This window comes from Myodes glareolus, chromosome 4 (genome assembly GCF_982192425.1).
Source record: "Myodes glareolus chromosome 4, mMyoGla1.1, whole genome shotgun sequence".
Taxonomy (NCBI): domain Eukaryota; kingdom Metazoa; phylum Chordata; class Mammalia; order Rodentia; family Cricetidae; genus Myodes; species Myodes glareolus.
Genome location: NC_142029.1, coordinates 21946364 through 21973764, shown reverse-complemented (window position 1 = coordinate 21973764; position 27401 = coordinate 21946364). Strand labels below are relative to the sequence as shown.

At 49.0% G+C, this 27401-nt stretch overlaps 1 protein-coding gene across 6 annotated transcripts in view; it reads left to right on the top strand.

Moving 5' to 3' along the window:
* The window catches only part of Map2k5 (mitogen-activated protein kinase kinase 5), a 230621-nt gene extending 213094 nt beyond the window's left edge, over positions 1-17527 (top strand). For all 6 annotated transcript variants that reach the window (XM_085689209.2, XM_048423691.3, XM_048423693.3 and 3 more), the window contains one exon: positions 17056-17527. In XM_085689209.2, coding sequence (XP_085545335.2) covers positions 17056-17160 — 105 coding nt within the window. In that variant the 3' untranslated portion in view covers positions 17161-17527. The remainder of the gene's footprint in view (positions 1-17055) is intronic.
* Positions 17528-27401: the final 9874 nt, after the last annotated feature.

The window sequence follows — 27401 nt, the reverse complement described above, 5'->3', positions numbered from 1 at the left end:
AGCAGCTGTCATTTGCTGTGTCAAAACTTCTCTGTGGAAGAAGCCACACGTTAGATTTCGTTGGGATGTGGCTTCTAGTCTTGTCTCCCGAAGCATGGGGACAAAGAGCTCCAAGCCAGCCACTTGAGCTGCATGGCTGTAAGAGAAGGCAGGGGGCAATCCCGTGCTGAGTTCAGCCATTGCATCCTGCAACTGTTAAAGAAATGGTTAACAAACAAAATAAACAAGGAAACCTCTGGAGAGCTGGGCATGGTGGCACGCACCTGTAATCCTACCACTTTAACAGAGACAGAAAGGATCCAGAACATAGGTCGCCCTCAGTGACATAGTGAGTTCCAGCTTGGGATACGTGAGACCCTGTAGGTGCCAAACTGTGGCAAGAACTTTGAGAGGCTTGTGAACAAAAGAGTGGGGTCACATCTGTGTGTCCTCCCTCCTGTTTGTGAGACAAGCATCCGGATCTAGACGTCCAAATCAGGGTTTCCGGTACAGGCACTACCCCTAGGGAAGTGGGGAAGCCCCAGCGGCTTAGTTAGCCTGTGCCTTTACCTGTAAAACGAGAGAGGTGGGACTGGCATGTAACTCAGTTGGCACAGTGCCTGTCTAGCAAGTACAAGGCCCTAGGTTTTGATCCCAGCACTCAGGCAATGGAGATAGGAGGATCAAGGAGGTCAAAGTTATCCAAGGCTATATAGCAAGTTGCAGCTAGCCTGAGCTACATGCAAAATTGTCATGAAAATAATAATAATACCGATAATAATAAATTTTATCACAGGGTTACATTTTGCTGTGAACTTCCAGCATAAGTTTATGAAAGGATGATTGTAAACTGTTAATTGCGTGACATGTGTAGACCTGACTCATAGAGCCCCGTTGGGTTCTGATTTTCTCATCTAAGTTACCTGGGCATCTCCAGTTGCTAGCTTCTTGGACTTGGAACAAGCACAGATATGTGGGACATTTGCAGTCAACATCTGCTGGTTTGGTGGTCTCTCTGGCAGGGACTGGTGTGCTATTGCCCCCCATTGCTGGGAATCCTGACTCTTTTGTGTCTGTTCCTGTTAGCACTGGGATGTAATGGGCCTGTGGTTGGAGGAAATCGCCAAGAGAAGCCGTGAGGTGTGTGTCCAGGTGCAGAAAGAGCATCAGAACTGTCAGTATTCTCAGGATCCGTCAGGACACACCATTGGTGATATTCGGAGAAACAGGACAAGCTGAGCACTCGCTTCTTGAGTATGATGTCAGGGTGGTGGGCCGAGGAGGCACAGTGGTCAGGGAGAATGTGCGGCTCCGTCTCAGACTCTCAGATAGAAAAGTCAATCTAAGTTCAGAAATTAGAAAGTGGTGGAGCAAGCAGAGTGCAGCTCCCCTCACCCCTGCACCCCTACCCTCCTTCCCTGCCCGCCTGAGTCCACAAAGCATGACTTAGTGTGTGTATGTGTGTGTGTGTGTATGATTGTACATGTGGAGACCAGATTTCAATCCCAGGTTTCATTTCTGAGGAGCTGTCAACCTTGGTGTCCATGTTAGACACAAGTTAGAGTCATCAGGGAGGAGGCAACCTCAACTGAGAAAATTCCTTCATAAGATCAAACTGTACACAAGCCACTGGGGCATTTTCTAATTAGAGGTTGATGTGGGAGGGTCCGGCCCATTGTGGGTGGGGCCACGTCTGGGCTGGTGGTCCTGGGTTCTATAAGAAAGCAGGCTGACCAAACCATGCGAGCAAGTCAGTAAGCAGCTCCCCTCAATGGCATCAGCTGCTGCCTCCAGGTTCCTGCCCTGTGTGAGTTTCTGTCCTGACTTCCTTCAGTGATGAACAGGGATGTGGAAGAGTAAGTCAAATAACCCGTCCCTCCCCAGCTTGCTTTGGTCATGGTGTTTTATCACTGCAATAGAAACCCTAACCAAAGCACTTGGGTTTTTTGTTTGGTTTTTTATGAGACAGGTATCTCACTAGCCTGGGGCTTAACACCTCAGGGATCCGCCTGCCTCCTGCTTCCCCAGCGTTGGGAATACAAGCGTGTGCTGCACACCTGGGAATTCTGGGGATGGAATACACATCCTCGTGTGCAGCAAGCACCTTGCCAACTGTGCAGGCTCCCTAGCCCAAAGTGTCACTTTTGGGTGAGATTAAAAAATATGTTTCTTGCTTAGCATAGCCCGACACACAGTAAGTGCTTGATAAATGGTGGCCGCTCGTCATTGTCGTCACTATTGCTGTTAAAGGGTTGAGGGAAGACATTTCATGAAGAGAAAACGGAGCAGGCTGAGACCAGAGGTAACAGAGGGTGGCAAGGCGCCCACCTTGGCCAAAATACAGATGACCTTGGACATGTTGGTAACATTAGCGCGGCTAGACCGAGCCCACCTGGGAGAACCCTTCCAGAGTGAACGTAAAGCAGGGTGTCCTGCTGATAATTCAGCAGAGGAGTGGTTAGACAGATAGCCACTTGGCAGCCAGCAAGAAGGACATAGGGCAGAGTTCTGCTGGCTGGAGTGGAGGAGCCCAGAACTGATCATTGAGCAAAATCCGTCCTAACCTTCTACCTCTTTCCAAATCCCTTGAAAGTGTCTAACCAAGAGGACCAGAAATGCAGCTCCAAGCCTGTAGCCTTTTGGCGACATGCCATTTGTCTCTCTGCTTTTCTCAGTGTCCTTTCCTTCTGTCAGGGAACATCATTACTATGCTAATCTTGCTGGCCATCATTTTAACACTGACCCCTGCTAACCTGCCTTTGCAATTGCAGGGGCTGTGTTTGACTTCTCTAAAAGTAACCTTAAATTGTAGTCTTGTAAGAATTCCAAAGCTGTACCCTTCACTCCTTCATCTAATGAGGTTATGACCAAATGCTCATTATAATTGCTTTAGACTCCTTTTAATTTTCAAGCTTATTAATCATAAGAAGAGTTATTTAAAATTGCATAAATTAATCTTAGATTAAAAGCCCATCAAAGCCTGGAAACAATTAAGAATAAGTAGGATTTCCCTGGGGCAGCAAGTTTTATTTTAATATTGTAGTCAGGTGGATATCAGAACCTTGAAGTGTGGTAGTGATTAATGTATGCAAAATTTAAATGAGATTTTTTTTAAATGGCAAGTCTAAATCACTTATTGACCTAACTGTAGGCTTTCGCCGCATTGTCTGTCATATGTTGAAACTGTTTACTAATCAACATTTTAATTACCGTGTGTGCTGGCAGACCCTAGGACAAACAAAATCCAGCATTTCAGCTTGCTGCCGCCAAGTCTCTCACCCAGATATATCAAGAAGATGGAAAGATGGAGAGATGAGGGGACCACTTAGCTCTCAGCACATCTGGGGCTGCCAGACTTTCCTGCCTAATACTGTGCTGTCCTGAACACTGTTTATACAAACTGTGTGTAGTCTTTGGTCCTTAGGTCCTCTCCTTGTTTATGTTAAGGAGACAGATGTTTCCAGAAAGAAATCTGATTGCACTTCAGCCAAAGTCAGAGTCCTAGCCTTGCCCAGCTTCCATGTCCTCCATCCTCTGTGGATGGAGGTGAGTCACCAGCAGTGGCTGGGTGATTCTGGAAGTGCCTAGGAGTTGAGAAGAATCCCTTTAGGCTATAAATGATTGATCTCTGTTGAAGGGAAGTCAATAGGAGTACCACCTAGAAGAACTATGTCCTGGGTGTTGAAGGGAGGTCAGTAGGAGAATCACCTAGAAGGAACTATGTTCCGAGTGTTGAAGGGAGGTCAGTAGGAAGGCCACCTAGAAGGAGCTATAATGCCCTGTGGAGACTGAATTTCCACCTTGCTGGAAAGGATCCTTGTGACCAACTCACTGTTGACATTTGGTAAAAGGACAATCAAGGAGCAGCAGAAAGAGAAAGTGCCCAGCACAGGAGATGGGAAGAGCTGGGTTCCCAAGTAAGACTCCAGAACTAGACTGTAAATTGTTAATCCCTGTACAACAAGAAGCCAGGCTCCGCTGTCCTTCTGGGGCCCAGCCCAGCCCCAAAGCTGACCACCAGTGTCTGTCCTCAGCCTCAGATTCTTTTCCTTTTTTCTTCCCTTTGCTCTTTGGTAGTTCATGTCTTCTGAATCCTCCTACATTATGTAGAAGTTCTCACTTTTTTTTTTCCTTCAGTGTCCTCACTCATAATGAATACTTGACTTTCCATAATGTGGTTGTGCTGTGTTTATTTAACCAAAACTCTGTCCTAGAACGTGTTAACTGTTACTGTATTTTTACCATTAAGACCATGCCTCTCAGACTGGCAAGATGACTTTAGTGGGTAAAGGTGGTTGTTGCCAAACCAGACTACCTGAGTTCAATTCCTGGGACCCACATGGGATAAGGAGAAAACCAACTCCAGAAGGCTTTCCTCTGCCCTCCTCACCCATGCCACGGCATATGCCCATATACATACATACATAGTTGCATACATACATACATACATACACACATACATACATACATATATACATTTAATTTTAAGACAGTTACTTTATATACATTTTTAAGCTGGATATGTAAAATCAGTTTCCTTACCTCATGTGATATAAATTACAGCCATCTGATCAGTGGCAAAATGTCTATTTGTTGTTTGATTGGCATTTCTTTTATTAAGTTTGAAAACGAGCAGTCTTTTTTCTCATGTTTGTTGGCCAGTTGTTTTGTTGTTGTTGTTGTTTGTTTGTTTGTTTTGTTTTTACATCATTTGCCATTTCTCTACTTGGCTGCGCTACCATTTTTCACACTTCTGAGCCTGATTTCCCGGACTGGAAAATGAGAGACTGGACCCATGGCTGCCAAGGTCCCTTCCCACCCTGTGAGGTCTGTGTCCCCTCTTCAGGCAGTTTCACACTAGCAGAGGTGCTCTCTCTCTGGCCCTTGCTGACCAGCACTCAGACTGTGGAGCCACTAGCTGGGGTACACCACTAGCTGGGGTACACCACTAGCTGGGGTACACCACTAGCTGGGGTACACCACTAGCTGGGGTACACCACTAGCTGGGGTACACTACTAGCTGGGGTACACCACTAGCTGGGGTACACTACTAGCTGGGGTGCACTACTAGCTGGGGTACACTACTAGCTGGGGTACACTACTAGCTGGGGTACACTACTAGCTGGGGTACACTACTAGCTGGGGTACACTACTAGCTGGGGTACACTACTAGCTGGGGTACACTACTAGCTGGGGTACACAGCAACACAGTCATTTTCTTTGTTCAGTGTCTAAGTTCCTTTTTTCGAAAAGCAGGCTTTGAAATTGCAAGGCAGAGCTGGGACTGAACTTGCTTTAAAGCTGCCTGTAGACATCAGGAATATTTATTTTCTCTATTTGTTTTAAGCCTGGGAAGACTGTGTGGTTTTCTCAACACTGTCCTGATGGAGCCCTGACCAGCAAGCGTGCAATGCCCCTAGCCCTAATGTGCCATTAATGATAGGTTAATGTACAGTATAATGTTTTTGGGACTATGGGTTCATTACACTTCTGAGTGTGAGGTCTTTCCACAGAGCGCCCAAGGTCCCATTGCATTATATCATGCAATAAAAATACCCTTTTCATATCACACACTAATAAACTGTATTTGAAATGCTGTCTAAGGGCGCTGCTGTCTTGTCTGTAGGCTGTTGGTGAGTGCAACAGTTGGATTTCTTGTTTCTATTTTGTGCCTTTCTCACATGGGCGGCTGAGCCCAGGAGAAGTCAGCTTGGCCTTGTTTCACATGCAGAACAAGTTGGTTCTTTAGGGCTGTTACTCGAGGGATAAGGCTGTGTCTCCAAGTGGTGAGGGCTTTCATACCTAGAAAGCAAGAGTCTCAGACCCCCTTACCTGTGTGCCTCTGTAAGGTCAGCAAGTTGTGTCAAAAACTGGCCTAGTGTCTACCACACTTTGCATGGGTGTTGGGTGTAGTAAAGCTTCCTTGAAGAGACTGTGATAGGCGCTTCAGAACCGAGGTCTCTTGGTGTCGTGACCACAGACTTGGCCTAGGACAGCTTGCACTGACGTTCCCACCATCTCCTTGTGTCATGAGTGTGGGGCTGTTCCTATATTTTATAGGAAACAGTGTTCACAGAACAAAACAAGCCTGGGACCCACAGCTGTCTTGTTCCCTGCTTCCTCGCACAGCCCCGATACAGCTTTAGACAGTGGGAGGCCGGGGCAGCACCCCTTTAATGGGTACATACTCTGGAACCCTCTCCAGATCATTGACTGCCGTCGGAAGTGATTTGAAAGTGTGGGCTCTTTAGGGAGAAGTTCTCCCCCCAGTGACCAGAACAGTCCAGGAATCAAGGATGAGGCAGAGGCAGGGGGACCAGATCGCTTCATGGCACCTACATTAACATTGTCTCTAGGGCAGACAAGGCTTCTGCAACTTTGGTGGGGGGGGGGAGTTCTTTCTACAGGCTGTAGGATGTCGAGCAAGAGTGGTAGGGAACCGAGAAACTGAGGATAGGCACCAGCCAATGAGATTTGAGCTTGAAGCACCACCATCGCCACCTCAAAATGTAGGAGCTCTGCCTCTAAAAGAAGGTAGCATTCATTCATTCCCATCATTCATTCATTTTGTCTTTGTCCGTTTTTAGCTATGTAACTCAGGAGCTCCTCATGTATCCCAGACTGGCCTGAAACTCAGTCTTCCTCTGCCTTTCAAGTGTTGAGCCAGGCCTTGCTGATACAACTTCCTGATGGAGCCTTTGGCAATCACATAGACCCTTGGCCTGCTTTGAGTCATGTGTTGCTGCTACATTCACTGTGTTAGAACAAAAGGCGCAGGTTTGGAGCCCCTCCACTTCCAATCCCACACGCACCTTGGCCAAACCAATTAACTCGCCTGAGCCTAGTTTTCTTACAAACAAACAGACCAGAGTAGCAGTGGTGCCGTTAGTGACTTCCTGGGTAGCTCTGAGAATGGACTTGACGACATTCTGTGGAAGGATCACCTGCCCAGATGCCACTGCCCGTAAACAGTCTCTGCAAAGTGTGCTTAGGCCATGTCATGAAAGAGCTGCCTCTAGGGCAAAGGCAATGTAGGCAGAAAGGGCCACTAATCTGGGACTGGCAAGACAGCTCGGTGAGTAAAAGCATTTAACAGCAAGCCTGGTGATCTAAGTTCAGTCTCTGGGACACACATGGTAGACAGAGAAAACTGATACCCACAGACATGATGTAGCATGGGTACACACATGCTCACAACACACAGAAAATGAACAAATAAGTAAATAACTGTAATAAAAACTTGTGGTCAGGTGGTGGTGATGCCATACCTTTAATCCCAGCACTCGGGAGGCAGAGAAACCAGGAGACAGTGTCTGCGCTCCCGTGTTGGGAGAGGAGGTGGGGACCTGTGCTTATGTCTGTGTTCTAGAACACTGGGAAAGGAGGGTAGGAGCAGAGGGATTATGCTGCAGAGCTGACTTGGTCTGGAGAGCAGAGAAGACAAGGACAGGAAGAGGAGGAGGGAGCTAAGGCCCTCCCACTCCTTCCCACAAAGCCTTCTATACCCTCCCACTCCTGCTGGTAGAGTCTCCTTAGTGTGGTGAGAAGGGTATCTAGATTTCAAGGAGAATTTGGTTTTCTTTTAAGGGGTATGAAATTGGACTGAAGCCTTTGTTTTCAGATGTGAGGCCTTTCAAACACTTTGGTAACCCTCTCAGGGGTTAAATCTGTCTTTGAGGCTACAAGGACTTGAAAAATGCTACCGTGGATCAAGAAAACCAGAAGTGACAAGTTCATTTAAAAAGCCTGGTTTGTCATTGTTTATCTAATTTTCAGAGTTGACACAGAAAATTAAACCAGCTGACACTCACTCTCTGAAGCTCCCTGGCTCCTTTCCCTGGCCACTCTACCTGACCCTGCCACCACAAAATGCTCCAAAGCCAAAATAGAAAACTTCCCACTGAGTTTCTGAGCTCCTCTGCAATTGTGCCAGGATTATGTCATAGGGTGCCGTCCCTAATGTTATTAAAAAACAAGATGGGGGGGGGGGCTGGAGAGATGGCTCAGAGGTTAAGAGCATTGCCTGCTCTTCCAAAGGTCCTGAGTTCAATTCCCAGCAACCACATGGTGGCTCACAACCATCTGTAATGGGGTCTGGTGCCCTCTTCTGGCCTGCAGGCATACACACAGACAGAATATTGTATACATAATAAATAAATAAATAAATATTTTTTAAAAAAACCAAGATGAGGTTATAGATCTACTCCGGAAGATGCTTCTTTCTCTTCCCCTCCACCATGAACATAAATCTTAGAGGTAACCAAACTACAGAGGAAGCCAAGAGCAACTTGCCCCATATGTCTTTACTGAATTTATAGGATGTCAGGTCTCTCTGCCCCTGTGACATCACACATATTTTCCCAGAGAACGTTCCAGAAAGGCCATGGGCAGAGTGTTATCTTTTACTGTGTTTAATATTGGTGTTCCAGCACTCAGTTGGCAGGGTGTCTTTACTTCAGTGTCTCTGGTGAATGAGCTATTCCACACCAGGAAGCTACTCAGCTAGCTAAAGCAAATCCTGCATAAACTCAGGACTTAACAAAAATAAGAAGAAGAAAAAAAGAAAAGAAAAAAAATGAAAAAATACATTTTTAAGATTTTAAATGTAGGGATCAGAGTTGACTTAGCAGTTCAAAGCACTGACTGCTCTTCCAGAGGACCCAGGTTCAGCTCCCAGCACCCACATGGCAGCTCACAACTCCAGTTCCAGGGGATCCTGCGTCCTCACACGGAAACTCATGCAGGTGAGGCACCAGTGCACATAAAATAGAAGTAAAATCTTTTTTAAAAGATTTTCAAACGTATCATACACTTCTTTCTTTTTAAAAGTTCCACATAGCTGCATTTCTGGTCTTACGTTTTTTATTCTTTCATTCCTTTGCATAGATAGGTCCTTGGCAGTGAGCCTTGTGGGGTTCTCTGTTACAGAGTGCAGGGCCGTGTGTCCATGGGTGGTTGACCCCAGACCCGAGTTTCAGTTTCATCCTCACTGTGCGGTTTTGCTAATAGGTGCTGCCTTTTGGTTCTGGCCCCGCGCTTCCTTCTGAACTACCCTTCCTTCGGCCTTTTATACTTGGCCACTTCTGCTGCGTTTGCGATCGAAGCGGGAGAGGCTGCACTGCTTACAGTGAAGCCTTCAGGGTCTGTGGAGAAAGTGCTGTGGCCCAAGCTCGAAGACCTGCGTTCAGATTCCAGCACCCACACAAAAGCTGTCCCAGCGCTCGGGAGGCAGAGGCGGGAGGACGGCCAGGGCTACACAGAGAAACCCTGTATTGAACCCCACCCCACCCCTACCAAGCAAAAGCTGGGCATCATGGCCTGTGCATCAGTAATCCCAACACTGGGGAAGCAGAGGTAACCAGATCCCTGGGGCTCACTATCAGCTTTCTGGCCAAATGCATGAGCTCCACTTCAGTGAGAGATCCTGTCCCAAAAATAAGATGAGCTGTAGAACTCAACTTCTGGCATCTGCGTGCACACGCACGCACACACGCACACACACACACACACACCCCAAAAATAAAAGCAAGTCTTCAAGCCAGGACAATTGGTTTGAGTGAAGCCTGAGGGACTAGATCAAAATCAAGTGTACAAATTTTAGGTTAACTTCCAGATTCGCAGTCTAGGTGGGATGTTATAGTGCCCATAGACTGCACAGCAGCTGCAGATCTGGAAGCAAGCTGACTCACTAAATAAAAAGCAAAACATTTTACATAGATTGTGAGAAGCAATCTGACCCTTTGCTCTTTAGTAATGAGTGTGGATGTCAAGTTGCTGAGGCTTTGTTATTTTCTGAGGGCACTAAATAGCCATGTGCTAAAGAGGGTGGGGCTGTAGCTCAGTGGGCAGAATGCCTGCCCAGCATGCGTGAGCCCTGAAGGCCATCCCCAGCATAAATAAAACTGAGCACAGTGACATATGTCTGTCATCCCAGCACAAGGGAAAGAGAGACTGGATCAGAAGTCCCGGTGTGTCCTTGGCATGTAGTAAGTATAGAGGCCCCTGGGCTACATGAGACCCTCTAAAATGAGAGGGGCAAAGAGAACGAATATGACAGAAAACGTCCCAGGCTCTGGAACCCAGGCACCTTCCCAGGGAGCTTGGCTGCATCCAAGTCCTCCTGGAGGAACAAAGCTCGGTGCTGATAACTAAGTCGCCCCTCTGCCTTAACAGTGAGGCAGGCACACTGAAAGCAGCCCTCGTAGCTGGACAGAGTGTACCCCCTCAGTCATTCATCCTGCGCATGACCAGCCACACCGCCTCAGAACACACAGGTCACCCGCTCACAGCCACGGAGAGCACACGCTGGGCTTCTATACATTTAATTTCCTTCAGCCTTACCTAGCAAAGCACAGTGGATCAATAACAGAATAGCTAAGTACCACGAGTTCCTTATGTTGTGGTTTAGGAAATACTGCTCAAGGCTAACAGTGGATTCTGTTGATGATTTTTGTTTGCTGCCGGGTCATAAAATGATCTGAATTTTCAACAAGTTTGTTTCTTTTTTCATAGACTTTTTTTTTTTATAAAAAGGGGAGTACAGTTTTAAATGGAAAATAACTAGTTCTTTTCTTTTCTTTCTTTAAGATGGGGGTCTTACTGTGTAGCCCTGGCTGGCCTGGAAGTCATTCTGTAGTTCAGGCTGGCCTTGAACTCACAGAGATCCGCCTGCCTCTGTTCCCCAGTTCAGTAATTAAAGGCGTGCGCCACACGCCCAGAAACTGATTGTTCTCAGTTCTTTGTGTTACATCCAAGGTCTGAGTTTGGGTCTTTCTTGTTCTTTTTTAAAGGTTTAGTTTTGCTTTTAGTAGTTCTGTTCATGTCAGAGAAGGGGTAATGACACCTGAGTTCAGGTGGCAAGAAAGCCAGAGGAATTGGCGCTGGAGGTGCTGGTGGTTGTGAGCCACCTGATGTGGGTTCTGAGACCCAAACTCAGGTCATCTGCAAGAACGGCCAGTGCCCTTAGGTGCGCAGATCACTCCCACTGTCCTCATTAACAAAAAAAAAAAAAAAAATAGAAGAGAAATAATTGAGAATTCCAAATTTATGTGGCATTTATGCAAACAGATGCTTGGTAATAAATGGTGCCGACCAAGTCCTAAGTGGACATAAGCCTTAACCACCGGGCTGACTCCTCAGCCTGTTACTCTCTGCAGTATCCACGGGGGCTACTCCAGCCTGTTCCCACATCCACAGCCCCTGTGTGAAGCCCCCAAAGCCTGCAGCACCAGAGGGCAGCAGTAAAAAGGACAATCGGAAATTATGCACTTCTGTTTCAGTCCTTGTGGTCCGTGTGCTTCCTTCTCTTAAGAAACGAGACAGACTGTTAGCTAGGCGGGTTTTAAGCAGATAGCAGCCCCATAGTTAGACATTTCTAGAAATAAAACAGTGATTTTGAAGTGCTTTGAAAAGTTCAGAGTGTGATTCTGGGACTGGAAACCCACGACCAACTCTAGGAGGGGAGGTGCGTCCATCGATGTGAATGGACATCTTTCCCGTTGCCTCCATCTTCAGCTTACATGCCCGTCTTTGCCTCACAGTCACACTCATGTAATCTCTCTCTCTTTCTCTCTCTCTCTCTCTCTCTCTCTCTCTCTGTGTGTGTGTGTGTCTGTCTCTCTCTCTCTTTGTGTCTCTGTCTCTGTGTGTGTGTGTGTGTGTGTCTGTCTGTCTGTCTCTCTCTCTGTGTGTCTCTCTCTCTTTGTGTCTCTGTCTCTCTCTTTGTGTGTCTCTGTCTCTCTGTCTCTCTCGCACACACACACACACACACACACACACACACACACACACCCTCTCCTTTCATCTTTGCTTTCTCCCACCATCATGCATGACATTAGGCAACGGGGTACTGAGACAGGGCTTGTCTGTGTAGCCCAGGCTGATGGCTCTTCCCTTCCTGCCTCTACCTCCTGTACGCTGAGTTGAGCACCGCCCTCCCCCCCAGCCCCACCCCAGCTCATAATGTCCATTATACATGGTCTGCGGTTGTTATTCCACTTAAGCTGGCTTTGTGGTTCTGCTTCCTTTTCCAGCCCTGATATTTATTTGTGTGTCTCTGTAAACTTCTCACTTCTTCGCTGGTCTGTGGGGAAAGCTGGTATTTTATCACAGTGCCCCTCTTGCTATCTTCCTGTCTCCTTGTTGCCTTCATTATCTTCTTTCCCAGGATTTCCTTTCCAACCTGTCATAATCTGTTGAGCACTCAAGTATTGTTTTAGCTGCATCACACAAACATATATGTGAAGTACTGTCATTGTCAGTCAGCTGTTGGGGTGTCTTGAGGGGTGCTGGGGATGTCGTAACGATAAGGTTGTAACCCAGGACCTCAAGCATGCTGGGAATTCCATACCACACATTCCACCTCTGGCTGCTCACCGTCATCCATGTTAAGTGTGTTGGACTGGGCCCCACTCGGTTGGGTTGGTGGTGCTGGAGGGCCTTGCACATACTAGGCAAATGCTCTCCCACTGATCCCAGCCCACACCATTCAATTTTAAGTACATGTTCCAAAAGCCAGAAATACTCCAAAGCTCAAAAGGTCTTGAGCACAGGTGTGATGCCACGGTGGGAAACCACACCTGACCTCACAGATCGGTCACATTTACAAAACATAGGCATAACTGCCTTGCCTGCTGAGTGCGTGATCTATCCATTGGTATAGAATTGCATTCTAGCCGAACAGTGGTGGCACACGACTTTAACTCAAGCACTCGGGAAGCAGAGGCAGGCCGATTTGAGTTGAGGCCAACCTGATCTACAGAGCAAGTTCCAGGACTACAGAGAAAAACTTTCTCAAAAAAGGAAGGAAGAAGTTACATCCTAATTCTAGTATCTAATTGATCACCTACATTTTTAGCTTAACTTAGCAAAACTTGAGAAATCACTAAATGCATAACAATACTCAGTGTTTGCACCTGCCTTTAATTTGAATTGTGTTTGTAAGTGTGTGCACCTGAGTATGTCCATGTTCCAGTGTGTGCAGATGTGGCGTGTAGAGCCCAGGGAACACCTGCAGGTGTCATCCTCAGGAGCCATCCTGAGCCTCTCACTGGCCTGAAGTTTGTCTCTGCCCTACCCACCCACACTCACCCTGTCAGCTCTGGTTTAAGGCCCCACTATGTCTGGCCTTTTTACATTGTTTCTGGGGAATACATCAGCCCTCATGCTTGTGGGGCAAGAGGTGTTACTGGTGAGACATCTTTGGCCCTCTTAACCTGAATTTTAAGTAAACAATTTCAACTGTGCTACAAGAAGAAAGGAGGAAGGGGGCTGGCTCGAGGAGCGGAGAGAGGGGAACAGGAGAGCATTTCCCACTCATATAAAAGGCAGAGATGTGTGCGGGCATGTGTGTTGGTACAGAATGGGCGTGTACATGTGTGGTGTTTGGTATTTAACCTAGGGCCTTGTGTTTCCCAGGCAAACACTCTACCAGTGAACTGTATCCTCAGTCCTCTTTTTACTTTTCATTTTGAGGCAGAACCTCACTATGTTAACCAGGCTGGCCACAAACTCACTCTGTAATCCAGATAAGCTTTGAACTTGTGATCCTCCTGCCTCAACCTCCCAAATAGCTGGGGTTGTAGGTCTGTGCTGCCAGACCTGGCCCTACCATAGGCAGCTCACAACCACCTGTAACTCCACCTCCAGGGCATCAGACAGCCTCTCCTGGATTGCACACGCATCTGCACTCACGATGCTCACACATCCACACACAGACATACACATATACACATAACTAAAATTAAATTAATGTTTAATATTTTAAAGGAGTAGCAGGAAAGTTTTATTTCAAGACTTGGCCACCGACAGTAGCGCCGAGGGGAAACTTTTGTGGTGAGTGCAGAGTGCAGATGAAGCTGCTCGGGGCTTCGGAGCTGCTGCCGTGAGACAGTCAACACAGCCTTGGCCACCTCACCTCACGTGTCACCTGGCTGGCCACGTTCCTAGGCGCTGGTGATGTGCTCCCATGGTTTTATCCTCAGATACAGTCAGAGTGGGACATCACAGCCCCCAGTGTTTTCGAATAGCCAGTGCACCACACAGCCCACACATCTGAAGGCAGCAGCAGGTGCCCATATTGAACAAGTTGACCGCCTTTGCCCCTAAGACCTGCAAAAGAACAACATCATAATTTAGGGTGTTCATTGTAGTATTTTGAATTGAACAAGGCTGAGCACAGATTGCTTTTATTAGTTAGATTAAAGTATTCCTGAACAGAATCAGAATGAAACTTCTTTAGTTTCCCTAGACCTGGCTCTACAGGTCTGAGGTCGTGTAGATCCTAACAGTCTGGCCTCAGTGCTGAGATGGGGAGGCTGGAATCCTCCGGGAAGATGCCCAAAGACTCCCAACAAGCCTCACAGGCCCCATGAGGAGAAGTCAAGAGCCCTCTCCAGGCACCCCAACTACTGGACAGTCCTGTCTGGCAGGCTTCTAGCAACTTGTTGGACTCCGCTAAATTGGAGGATGAGGCCTAGGGCCAGCCTCGCTCGTGTACATGGGACTCTGGCTGTCCTCTCCCTCCTAGTGTCGCTGGTGGGCAAGGGTGAGCTCTGCAGGCAAGCTCAAGATTCACCCCAGCTGTGCACGAGCTTCAATGTGAGCCATTTCATTGGAGTTTTCTGTGGCTGCTGCTGCCCTGCCCTAGCTGGTGGCCAGACTGGAGTTTGGACCAGGTGCTCAGGTGACAAGGATACCCATAGCAGAGTGTGTGCCATAAGAAGGACAGCAGGAATGTGTTTCGGGGAGAGCAAGACAGACAAGGTCCTCAGAGGGAATGCCAGGCTTTACGGCTGCTGCTAGCCACTGTTTCTGATGATTCCTCTGCCCTGGCCTCCAGGTCTGGGCCCTGTAGCTCTGAGAGCCAGGGATGCTGATATCAGCAGGCAGAGGCCGGGATTTCCTGCAGGCAGGTGCCATGCCTTCTGCCCCATCTAAAGAGAAAGTGCGGTGTAATCCAAGGGTTGGACTCTGGAGACAGTGGGAAGAAAGGTTCAGATCTGTGACCTTAGACACAGGGCACCCGTGCAGTGATGCCTGCCACACAGCCATCAGCCCTTCCTGGGCCGAGGAGGAATGCCTCCACTCCCCTCCTGCAGTTCCACTCTGCCTGTTCTCAGACAGATGATACCCGTGATGGAGCATATGGCCCCAAAGTCACCAGGCATTCTGGGAAAGTGACACTGTGTTACCCTGGGCTTTGGGGGAGGGGCCCATCCTCCTGCACACAGCTTCTGTCTTTGTTCTTCAGAAGGGCACAAGGTCGCCTCTCCCAAGTCCAGAAAAGAGCATGCACAGGAATTCAGGAAGAGCGTTCTCTCTCTAGGCAGCCATTGTGAAAGCAGGCAGGGGCTGGGCAAGTGTGAACAGGAAAGCATATGGAAGCCAAAATGGAGTGTCTCTGTCTCACCCCTCCCAGGCCTGTGCCACCTACAGTCCCCACCAGCCTAACTTCAATACCCTTTCTTTAGGGTCCCACACTCATGTCTGGACGCCCCCCCCCAGTGTGCCATCAGGGATAATATGGCACCCAGGTAGGCTTTAGGCATAGCCCTGGGCCCTCAATTGGACACAAGCTCCCAAAGAGGCTAGAGAGGCCTGGGTAGTATGCTTTCCTTCCCATCCTCAAGCTCCACCCGGTCCTCCGCAGATCCTGGTAGATGCTGGGGTCAGGACACAGCAAAACCACATTCCTCCTCCTTCTGCCATGGGGCAGAAGATGTGTTGAGGTTGCTGCTGGGCACTGAGATGCTTAGCACGTTTCTAGGGTCACAAGTCACAGCCAGGTCAGCTGGAAAGTAACTTAAAGCCCTGTAAGACAGCAGGGATAGAGTCCAAGAGAGGCTCAGATAAAATAGGGGAGCAGGAAAGAGGCAGCTGTGGGGCAGAGAAGCAGGGGCTTGGGGTGAGCATCAGGGATCCCTCATCGCCCTGCTCACAAACTGTAGCTCCCCAGGGCCTGTTTTCCATGCAAGCTACAAAGTTTGGTCAAGAAAGCTACTTGATGACTGGAATGACGTTTTCCAGTCTCTTGTTCCTATTGTGACTCTGACAGCCCTGTGGCTTGTCCTTGATCGCTTCTGGCCCTGCTCCCTGGAAGCCCCCAGACAACACCCTGAGATTGGGAATGTTGATCTTAGTGTATCAGAACAGAGGGGAGGATGCCTGCTAAATATAACCTGGCCTGGCTGTGGATTTAAGTAGGTTAGGCCAGGAGATGGACCACATGGAAACAAAGCTGCCCCCCTCCCGAAGCCCAGCCCTCTGCCCTAAACCCCTCAGCCCTCCTCCTGCCAACCGCCTCCTCCTGGAGTGAGGTGTATGGGCTTCATTTGCAACTGTGCTTCACGTGCAGGGGCGCAGGAGACAAAGGAGGAGACTAACAGGGATTGACACCACCTCTGACAAGATGATCCTTTGCTCTCTGGGCAGCAACTGGACCGGAAAGCTGGCCACCCAGGGGCCAGGCCCTGGCCTAGTAGCTACATCGTGAAACTGAGCTGAGAAAGGACCAGGCGGAGGCTGGCGTTAAGACAAGCTGCACCTTCCTAGGGAAAGTCTCATGCTCCCTGGCTTCCTCTGCGTAGAAGAGAGGGCAGCTTTGCAGGGTCAGTTCTCCACTAACACCATGTGGGCCCCCGAGATCAAGCTGGACGTCCAGGCTGCTTTCCAGCACTGTTACCTGCTGAGACCCTGCACCGGTTCTAGCCTGCCTGCCTTACCACATAGGGTTCCTGAAAAAGAGAAATCAGGTCCGGGCTAGAACACACCTTGAAATGTATACTGAGATGCCTAGCTGTCTTTTTGTTTGATCTGGTTGTCTGTCTGTCTTTTTATAACAAGGTCTTAAGTAGCTCAGACTTGCCGTGAATGATCTTGACCACCTGATCCTCCTGCCTCTGCCTCTCAGGTTCTGGGCTTACAGCCACACACCAGCACACCTGGCTTCTAAGGTGCTGGGGTTCCAACCCAGGGCTTTGCATTAAGCTAGGCAAGGACTCAACCAATTGGGCTCCATCCTCAGCACCAGGCCCCTAGCCTGGGGACTGATGTCACAGCTCCTTCTCTTCCCCACAGGGTCACCCGTTCATTGTGCAGTTCAATGATGGAAACTCCACCGTGGTGTCCATGTGGGTGTGCAGAGCCCTAGAGGAGAGGCGGAGCCAGCAGGGGCCCCCATGAGGCCTCAGCACGACATTGACTACCCAGGACCAGTCACCAAGGACACAACAAGCCGTGACTCCTCTCTGTCTGCTGCCTGATTGGGAAGAGCTGTACTGGGCCCAGCCTCCTGCTTTCACCTCCTACCCTACCTAGGGAGCCCTCAAGAGAACCAGCCTCTGCTGAACCCCTCATCCCTGGGGAGGGGGACGACAATGAATAAGGCATGTGGAGATGGTGCAGAGGGTGTGTGTGTGTGTGGGGGGGGTGATGGGTTATAAGAATGGCACCTCCTCTGGCCTCACCCCCTTATCTTTCCCTACCACTCATTGTAAAGGGTCAAGCCCTACAGCAGCACTGATGGGAATAAAAGCATTGTTGCTTTGAATTGGATCTGTCGTGACAAGTCTGTCATACACATCCCCATTTGACAGGGACACCTGCAAGATCCTATGCATTTCCTGCAACTCGGTGTTGAGGCCCATGTCCCAGCTCAGTTGTCACATGAGAAACCGGGACTTGCATGCACCAAGTCCCATAGCAAAGCGTCCTGAGGCCAGGTCCAGACCCCAAGGCTCGGATCATGGTGTAGTCCTCTCCTGGTCTGGAGTTAGCTACAGACCCTGCAGCAAACCAACAGCAACACTGGCGTGGCCAGGAGCAGCCGAGGAGGAAGCTGGACACCCAGAGTGAGGGGCAGGAATTCAGAGGTCTTCAAAACCCTTCCTACACCAGCCACCAGCCGCCCTGCCACCAGCCTTTCTCACTGCCTGTGATGCAGGCCACTCATGGCCACTTGAGGTAATCCTGCAGCCACCTGGAGGAAGTGTGGCTGTCCACCTTTTGCAGAGGAGGAGGGAAGCACTGAGAGGCTAGTTGCCAGCTGGTCTAAGAGACACCCACACACGCCAAACACGAACTCCAACCCCCATCCAGGCCCTCTTTGCCCTGCTGGGTCACTTCAGAGACAGTGCCTTCCCGATGCACACCAAGTGTGCAGAGGGAGCAGGCTTAGCTCCCCACTCTGCCTCCCTCCCTTCCTCTCCCCCACCCATGTTTGAGGGTTTTTTTTCTACTTTTGGTAGTACTGGGGATGGAGGGCAGGCTCATGGTCATACTCAGAAAGCCTCTTACCAACCACTACTGTGACATCCCACCAGGCTCCAATGTCACCTCCCCTGAAGGCAGCCCATCCCTCGACACCTAGGGAAACCCGTTAGAACACCATGCGGAATTGCTGATCCTGACTTTCAGAGCTTCCCAAGTCACTCAGAGCCAGCCAAAGGGCAGGCATATGCCTGCAGCATCCAGGAGATAGAGGCAGGAAGATCAAGAATTCATGGTCATTCTGTGTTAAGAATGAGCCTGAGCTACATAAGACTATAGCTTAAGGGGTGGAGGAACTGAATGGAAAGGCAGCTCAGTGAATAAAGCACTTGCCTCCCAGCATGAGGACCAGACTGTGGATCCCCAGAACCAGTCTGCCTGTAATCCCAGCGTCAGGAGACAGAATCCCCTGGGTAAGCTGGCTAGCTAGACTGGCCTAATTGGTGGACTCCAGGTCAAGAGATCCTGCCTAGGTAAATAAAGTGACTTGCTACCAGAGAAGACACCTGATGCCAACATCTGACCTCCAAATGCACATGCAGGCATGCACACCTGCATGCACACTTACATGCACATTTGCCCACATATGTGTAAATGAGTATGTGTGCATGCACACCACAGGTATATACACAAGGATAAGGGGGGTGGGAAGGAGGACAACAGAAATCCACCCATGCCTGTGTAACCCTGTGACATCACTGACTCCAAGTCCTGTTACTTCCAGTTCTGTTTCTGTTGCAGCCACCTCAGGGCCAAAGCAAAAAAGCACTAAATGTTCACACTCCCTCCATTATATGGAACTGGAGCTGGAGAGACTACATCTCCCAGAAACGCCCTGTTTAATAGGGAGTCGTGATTAGGTCTTCTCAATAAAGTAAAGAAGGCCAAGAAAGTTCAGATTCAGATCATACCCATCTCCATCCTCCTAACAAAGGAAAACAGACAACCGCAAAAGGAGGTGGGAAGTTGAAGAGTCGGGGGGACCCTAAACTTCAGATTCACTGCACGGGGGCACACCTGCCATGAGCTATTGAATGAGCTGGGGCTAGACGCCTGTTTGGGCTTCCATGTTACTAGCAGTGTGATGCCAGCCCCTGCTGACCTTGGTTGGGCATGCCTGGCCCTCTCTCCCGCCATCATCTACACGACCCATTTTGCCTTGCAGATCTTCACTCAGGTGGCCTCCCAGGAAGACCTGCCACCCACACCGCTGAAACACCCACTACTGTCCTCGCTCCCGGGACACAGCAGATAGAGTAGGGAAGGACCAAGGAAGGCACCTGGCATCCACTTCTGGTATCCACTTCTGCCCTCCACATGCCCGTGCAGGCCTCGGGTGTCCCTCCCCTGGACCAGATCCCTCCATCTCATTGGCAACTGTGATAAACCCATTGTTTATTTACACGTTCCTGTCCTCCATTAGAATGGAGGCTTCACCAGCCAGGGGCTTTTCACAGACCTAGAAAAACATCCTAGGCTGAGGAAGATCCTGATAAACATTTATGTGTTGGCCAAATGGCCACCATGGTGGAACTGTCATTCACAACCTGAGCTCTGTCCAGTGCCCCATGGAAGGGACCTCATGGGAGGCTTCATTGTCCTTCCAGGGAGCAGCTGTCTGGTTTTAGTGACACTTCAGAGTGCTGGCCTGCCGCTGGCCCAGACCTCACTGTTCCTCTCATTGAGCTCCTGTTGTTGCCCAGGTCTGATGCAGTCAGAATTTCGTGAGACCCAGGCCATAAAGATGGTGCATCCTAGCCCAGTGCCAAGGGCAAGATCTGTGAACCGTGCTTGCTTCTTGACGAGAGGAGCGCTGTAAGAAGGGCACCTTGATCCTGAACCCCAAAACATGAACCAGCTACCTACCAGACTTAAGGTTCAGCCTTGTTCTTTGAAGATGCATCAGCAACCATTGTCCCCCAATCCTGGTTCAGTAGAGGTGAGCGGGGGCTGTCACTGATTCTGTTGTTGAGAGCTGGTGGTGAAGGCTTGAGATAGGGCTTCATATAGTCCAGACTGGCCTCCAAATCACTACGTACTAAAGATGACCTTGAACTTCTGGCTCTCCTGCCTCCATGCCGGGAACACATCCAGAATGCGGAGAATTGCAAGCATGTACCACCATATCCACTTTTCTGTAGTGCTGAGGATTGAACCCAGGGTCTCAGGGATGCTAGGCAAGCCAACACTACAAAATAAGCTATACGCCAACTCAGAAGACGGGGAGAGAGTAGTGGTTCCAAACCAGGTTGTATGCTTTGAACTTACTATCCACCTGCTTAATTTCCTCCACAATCCCTGCCATAGACAATGGGTTATTTTTCGCCCATTCATGCCTGGAGAAGCAAAATCATGGAGGCAGTATGACTTGCCCAAGGTCCCCAACAAGTAAGTAGGAAATCACTGTCTGGCACTCACTCTTAACTGGGGCTCTACCCAAGCTCCAGCACGTGCACCCCACACTCCAACACAAAGGCCCCCAAACTCTGAAGTGCAAAGACAGTGTCCTCTTAGGAGTGGAGCTTGGGATCTGCTCACCAAGAATGCTGTGCCCTGTGCCTCCCATGGCACTGTGGAGAGGTGGCACCTCTGAGCCAGACCTGGAGACCAGCCTCATACCAACCCTCAGTTTCCAATTGTCATGAAGTGGCAGGGCCTTTGAGTCTTGGCAGCCTTCTCAAGCCTTCCGAACAACTTCTTGTGGCCTGAGCCATGATCCCCTGTGGACATCCCCAGCCCAGAATAACAGCACCCATCTACCTGCACACACTTAGACACACACCCATCCACACTCACACATGCCTGCACTCACCCTTACACACACACACACACAATTCTGTTCATAGTTTGGGGACTCACAGGACCCTGAATCACAGAGTCCATGACCCTTTGCTCTGGTGCAGCTCCTGACATACAAGTTGGAGTGGGGAAGAAGATCAGAGAAGGAGGCTGTGTGCAGAGAGAGCAGAGACCTTGCCCCAAGTCCTAGTAATAGGAACAATGGCACTGCGAACTCACAACAGCTTACGTGGGGTCCTGATTTCATTCTTTGGGTCAAGTGGACCCCTGAGACCAGTCCTGGACTAAGTCCACACCCTGGACTAAGTCCACATTTAGGGGATCCAAGGTTTTCAGTTTATGCAACTCGAAAGTTCCGTCCAAAGGCAGGGTTAGTGGTGGGGGTGGGGGTCCTGCAGGAGAGAGACAGAGGCAAGTGTCAGGGCCAGGCTCAGTAGCAGGATATGATAGCCGTGATGGTGGATAAGGAGCACAGACAGGAAGGAGGCATCAGGGAGGCCTGGCGAGTAGAAGCAGCCAACATGCTAGGATGCAGACCCTAAGTCTGGTCCTTGTGGGTGGGACCTGGCTACTAGGGTGTGGGAGAGGATACAAGACCAATGCCCTCCATAGCAATACTAAGTCACAGTGGCACTGGCTTTATCAGCCCCTGCCTTGGCAAATGTTACAAACTGGCAGGCTGGCAGGAGAAGGTGGGGACTGGCAGGGGATGAGGCCACTTGGGGAGGCCAGGCGAGGTCCCACAGATGGCCCAGGCTATCATGAGGCACAGAGGGCATTGAAGATCTCAAACAGGAAAGCCAACAGAGCCAGGCCTCGTAATGACAAATTTTCTGCTGAACAACTACAAACATTCGCGGTGACTTTGGACACAGTCTGGAAAAGACTTTGTTTCCTCCCTTGGCGGGATCATTTGTCTTGTTTTGAAGCCCCAAGATTGCAAGCAGGAACTTACAGACTAAAGTTTGTCTTAATTGCAGTGGTGTCACCACCTCTCTGGCAGATAACAGCACAATGAACGAGTCGATGGGGCTGAGCCCTCCAGGTCCTTCTTCTAAAGTGAGACAAATGTCCCTGCTTTGAGCCCAACAGTCCATCGGCAGCTCTGTCATTTATTTATCTCCCTAACAGCTTGCATTAACTTGCAGGGGATAAAAAGTCTCTCCTTCCCGCAGACTTAGTTAAAGGCAGCCAGTCTCCCTGTGTTGCTGGGCCCTCCTAGGAATTCATTCTTTCTGTCTTTCCCCCGACTTCTGGGGGAATGGGGACAGCAAGAGCAGTGGCCCACATGTGGGAAAGAGAGTCAGGTGGCAGGTGAAGGTGTTCTGAGAAGGAGGGATTGGGGAGATGCCCAGAGGGCAGGAACACTGGCTGCACAAACATGAGGACCTGCGCGAGGATCCCCAGCACCCATGGAAAGGCCAAGTGTGGCTGTAACCCCAGCACCATGGGGACACGAGGCAGATACAGGGTCATTACAGCTTGCTGGCCAGCCATTCTGACTGGCGGGAAGATGGTGGACTCCAGATGCAGTGGGAAGTCTTCCTCTAGGGAATAAGGACACCCAGTGTCCTCTTGCCCCCACATGCACACGCAGGAATATGTCACCTGCACAGACATAAGCACACACAATTGCTCCCACATGCGCACGCAGGAATACGTCACCTGCACAGACATAAGCACACACAAGCATCACAAACACAGGCACTATGCACACGGAGAAGTTCTGAGAAACAAGAGAACTCCTGTTGGTCTTGTACTGCGGGCTGAGCACAGCAAACTCCCTCCATCCTAGTCTGATTTGGTCCTTCTGGCTCTCCTGAAAGAGCCTGGGATAGCACCCTCACCTCCATGTTCCCCCCACGAGACGAATGCTATGTTCCCTGACGGTGCCAAGCCCTCACTTCCTTGAGCTGCTCCTTCAGCCTGGGACAGCTTCTCTGCCTTCATCCTCCAGTCCCTGCTCCATTGCACTTCCTCTGGGGTGGCCTTAGCCACCTGGCCTGGCCTATCTCACCTGGAGGTCTCCCCACTAACTAGCTGAGTCACAGCTGGAGAAACTGAGCTCAGTGCAGGTTGGCAAAGCAGCTAGGGCTGCAGAGCACTTCTGCCCCGCCTCCCGACCTCCCCAGAGGTTGCTCACTAGAAATCCCAGCAAGACTGGTCTACTGGGAAGGGAAAATAGCCCTTTCTTCAGACTAGAAAAGCCGGCAGGGTACCCTGACCACTGAGAGAGTAATCTATTTACACACAGAAAAGTGAATTTGGACTCCCGAGACCTGGTCAATCATCCACATCAACTTAGACCATGAAACCCAATGTGGACAAGTTCAACAGAACCGCATATGCGGGCTGCCCGTGCGTACTTCAGTGCTCCCAGGGCGTAAGTTTCATTCACTCGTTTTCATCCACCTCACATCACACACCAAAACTAACTCAGGATGGGTGGGAGGCGGACAAAGATGAGGAAAATGAAACCATAACCTCTGATCCCAGCACTGGGAGGCAGAGGCAGCTGGCTCTTAGATCTCTGTGAGCCTGAGGTCAGCTTGTTCTACAGGAGAGCCAGCGATACAGAGAAAGATTTTGGTCAAAAAGAAAAAAAAAAAAGATGGGGGGGGGGGCAAAGGGAGGAAGAGAAAAAGCAAAAAGAAAGTAAGAATGACTCCTATAACAAAATCTTTTTAAGATTTATTTTATTTTTAATTGTGTGTGTGTGTGAGAGAGAGAGAGAGCAGGTACCCTTGAAGTTCAGAACAGAGTTTTGGATCCCCTGTAGTTGGAGTTACAGATGGTTGTGAGCCACCATGTGGGTACTGAACTCAGATTTTTTTGCAAGAATCATAAGAGCTCTTAGCCACTGAGCCATCTCTTCAGCCATCTCTCCTAAAGCCTTCTTATATGTGATGTCAAAAGTAAAAATAAAAATAATAAATTAAATATCATCAAAATTCAAAATGTTCATATCTTAGGGGATGCCATTATAAAAAGCCTGGTGGGTCTCCAGTGCTACAAAGGGAAAGTTAGAGGAAAGAACAGAGAGTGTAGAAAAGTCAGCTCACATAGCGAGAAGTGACTGCCACTCACAGAACACCTAGAGGACTCTTACAGCCAGGGAAGGCAATATAGCTCAGCAAGTAAAAGTGCTTGCTGCCAACCCCGACAACCTGAGTTCAATTCTCCAGAACTCAGAAGGTGGAAGGGGAGATCTGACCCAAAAAAGTTGTCCTCTGATCTCCACAGCACACTATAGTATAAGTACACACACACACACACACACACACACACACACACACACACACACACACGCCTCTAAATAAATAGGTGTAAAAAGGTCTGGAGTGCCACCAAGAAGGCAGAAGCTCACCCAAGGAGAGATTGCTTGCTCCGCCAGGAATGCAGGAATGCCTCGGTCAGGAACACTAACATGATGACTTCAGCAGAGCTCGCGGGTAATTTCTACTGGACCCTGAGGTGCCCGGCTGGATGATGCTGTGCCGTGTATCCGCTACTTGCTGTTTGTTCTTTCGCTTGCTACATACTTAGTAAACTCACTCATTCAAAACCAAAAGTATGGCTACGGCAGATCATTCTCCAGACAGAACAGACCCTCTCCAAAAACAAATGGAACTTTTTGAGGTTCCTTAAAAGGCAAACCATAGATTTACAAGACCCAGCACGTCCACGCCTAGGTATATACTGGGAGAAATTAGGACATGAGCCACACACAAACTTGCACAAAAATATCCATAGCAGCATCACTCAGTAAAACCCCAAATAAAAACAATTGAAACAACCACCCAAGTCAACAAAATGTGGGATCCATGCAGCAGAATATTGCTTGATACTAAAAAGGGCTAGAGAGCTGACGAGTCATCCCAGTTAGTAAATGTGCTTGCCAGCAGGTCTGATAATTCAAGTTCAATCCTGACTCTCATGATGGAAAGAGAAAATCATCTCCCACAAGTTGTCCCCAGACCTCCACGTGTGCATCATGGTGGTCACAGATACATGTGCACACTATGAATGAATGAATGTGTGAATGTGTGAATGAATGAATATAAAGCAAAAAATGTTAAAGGAATAAAATTCTGATATATACTATAATGTGCATAAACTTGGAGCGACCATGCAAAGCTAAAGAAGCCAGTCATGAAAGGCCCCACACTGTCAGATTGGCTCCGTCTGCATGAGATGCCCACCATAAGCACACCTACAGAGACAGAAAGAAGACTGGAGATTGTCTGGGTCTGAAGAATGACAGCTGAAAGGCTTGGGACTTCTCTTTGGGGTGATGGAAAATACTAACGTGAACAATGGTGACAGTTGCACAGTGCTATGAATATGTGAAACTTGATAAACTGTTTGCTTTAAATCACACATGTATATGAATGGCATGTTGATTTTGCTTCCCTGGGGTGAGTGAGCCCATGTTGAGCTGATGACCTAATCCCAAACCTTCCTTCAGCTCACATGGCATCTAGTGGTCTGCCCAGCATCCCAAAACCTGGACACAGAGTCCCTTGACCTGTTCCAGACAGGAAGACTGGACTCCAAAGACAGCCATCCACCACAGAAAGTCTCAGAGAAGAGAGAGCTCAGATGTGCTGAGGAACCACTTTTGAGGTATATTTATGAGGTGGGGTCTAGGGAAGAACCCCCAAATTTAGGAAGTACCTCCAAATTTTGCCCTCTAGGCACCTCCCTGGAGGCCCTATATCTGGCTATGTGTCACACACCCAGCGACTTACTTAGTTCTTATGACATCCCTGCAAGGCTCCGTATCAATATTCAACATTGTCTTAGTCGTTGTCCAACTGCTGTGAGGAGACACCATGACCAAGGCAGCTCATGAAAGAAAGCATTTAGTTGGTGGCTGGCTTAAGTTTCTAAGCATAAGTCCATGGTCATCATGCCAGAGAGTATGGCAGGCATCAGGCTGGCATGGTGATGGAGAAATCACTGAGAACTTACATCTGATCCACAAGAAGAAGGCAAAAAGAGAGAGACACTGAGCCTGGCATGAACTTTTGAAACCTCAAAGCCCACCCCTAGTGACACACCTCCTTCCAACAAGGCCACACCTCCTAATCCTTCCTAAATAGCCCACCATTGAAATATGAGCCTGTGGGGCCATTCTCTTTCAAACCACCACAGACAGTAACAGGTCTCTTTTTCTTTTTAGATGGCCTAGAATTTACTATGTAGTCCAGACTTGAACTCTTGACTCAGCCTTCCAAATGCTGGAATTATAGGCATCCACTATCATTTCCAGCCCAGAGCAAATCTTGCTGGCTCCAGAGTCTGTTCTTCAATCAGCTTCCTCAGGAGAATAAATTGAGGTGCCTCTGGAAAGGGTGTGTTTTGCAACCACCAGAAGCTTGGCAAGCCTTGGGGTAACTTGCTCCAGAGGCCTTGCTTGAGTCCATGTAGAAGATGGGAAGCCCAAGACTCTCAAACAGTGCCTGGGAAGACAGAACCCCAGTATCACACTGGGCATTGGACCCCCTACAGCCTTCACCATCGAATGTTGTTTACTCATTCATTCAACAAACATGCTGAGGGCCTACTGTGTTCCAAGCCCTGTCCCATGGGCCTGGTTACAACAGAGAACGTTGTACTCCAATGTGAGAGACAGAAAACACAGATAAGTGATCAAGAAGCATTAACCTAGCCAGGCAGTGGTGACACAAACCTTTAATCCCAGCACTTGGGAAGTTGGGAGGCAGAGGCAGGTGGATCTCTGTGAGTTTTATGCCAGTTTGGTCTACAAGAGCTCGTTCTAGGACATGCTCAAAGCTACAGAGAAAGACTGTCTCGAAAAACAAAGCAAAGGAGGAGGAGGAGGAAGGGGAAGGGGAAGGAGAAAGAAGAAGAAGAAGAAGAAGAAGAAGAAGAAGAAGAAGAAGAAGAAGAAGAAGAAGAAGAAGAAGAAGAAGAAGAAGAAGAAGAAGCAGCAGAAGCATTAACCTACTCCTGGGTCAACAAGAGCTCGTTCTAGGACATGCTCAAAGCTACAGAGAAAGGCTGTCTCGAAAAACAAAGCAAAGGAGGAGGAGGAGGAAGGGGAAGGGGAAGGAGAAAGAAGAAGAAGAAGAAGAAGAAGAAGAAGAAGAAGAAGAAGAAGAAGAAGAAGAAGAAGAAGAAGAAGAAGAAGAAGAAGCAGCAGCAGCATTAACCTACTCCTGGGTCAAAGTTGAAAACAGAACAGCCAGCAGCAGCAGTTTCGAGGGAGACCATGTCATTCATAGGAAGGGAGAAGCTAAAGCTCCTGGCTTCCTGGGCAGGAGGAACCTATGGGTCATACTAATGCTTCCCGGTGTTTTCTTACAATGGAGTAAACTTCTAAGTACAAA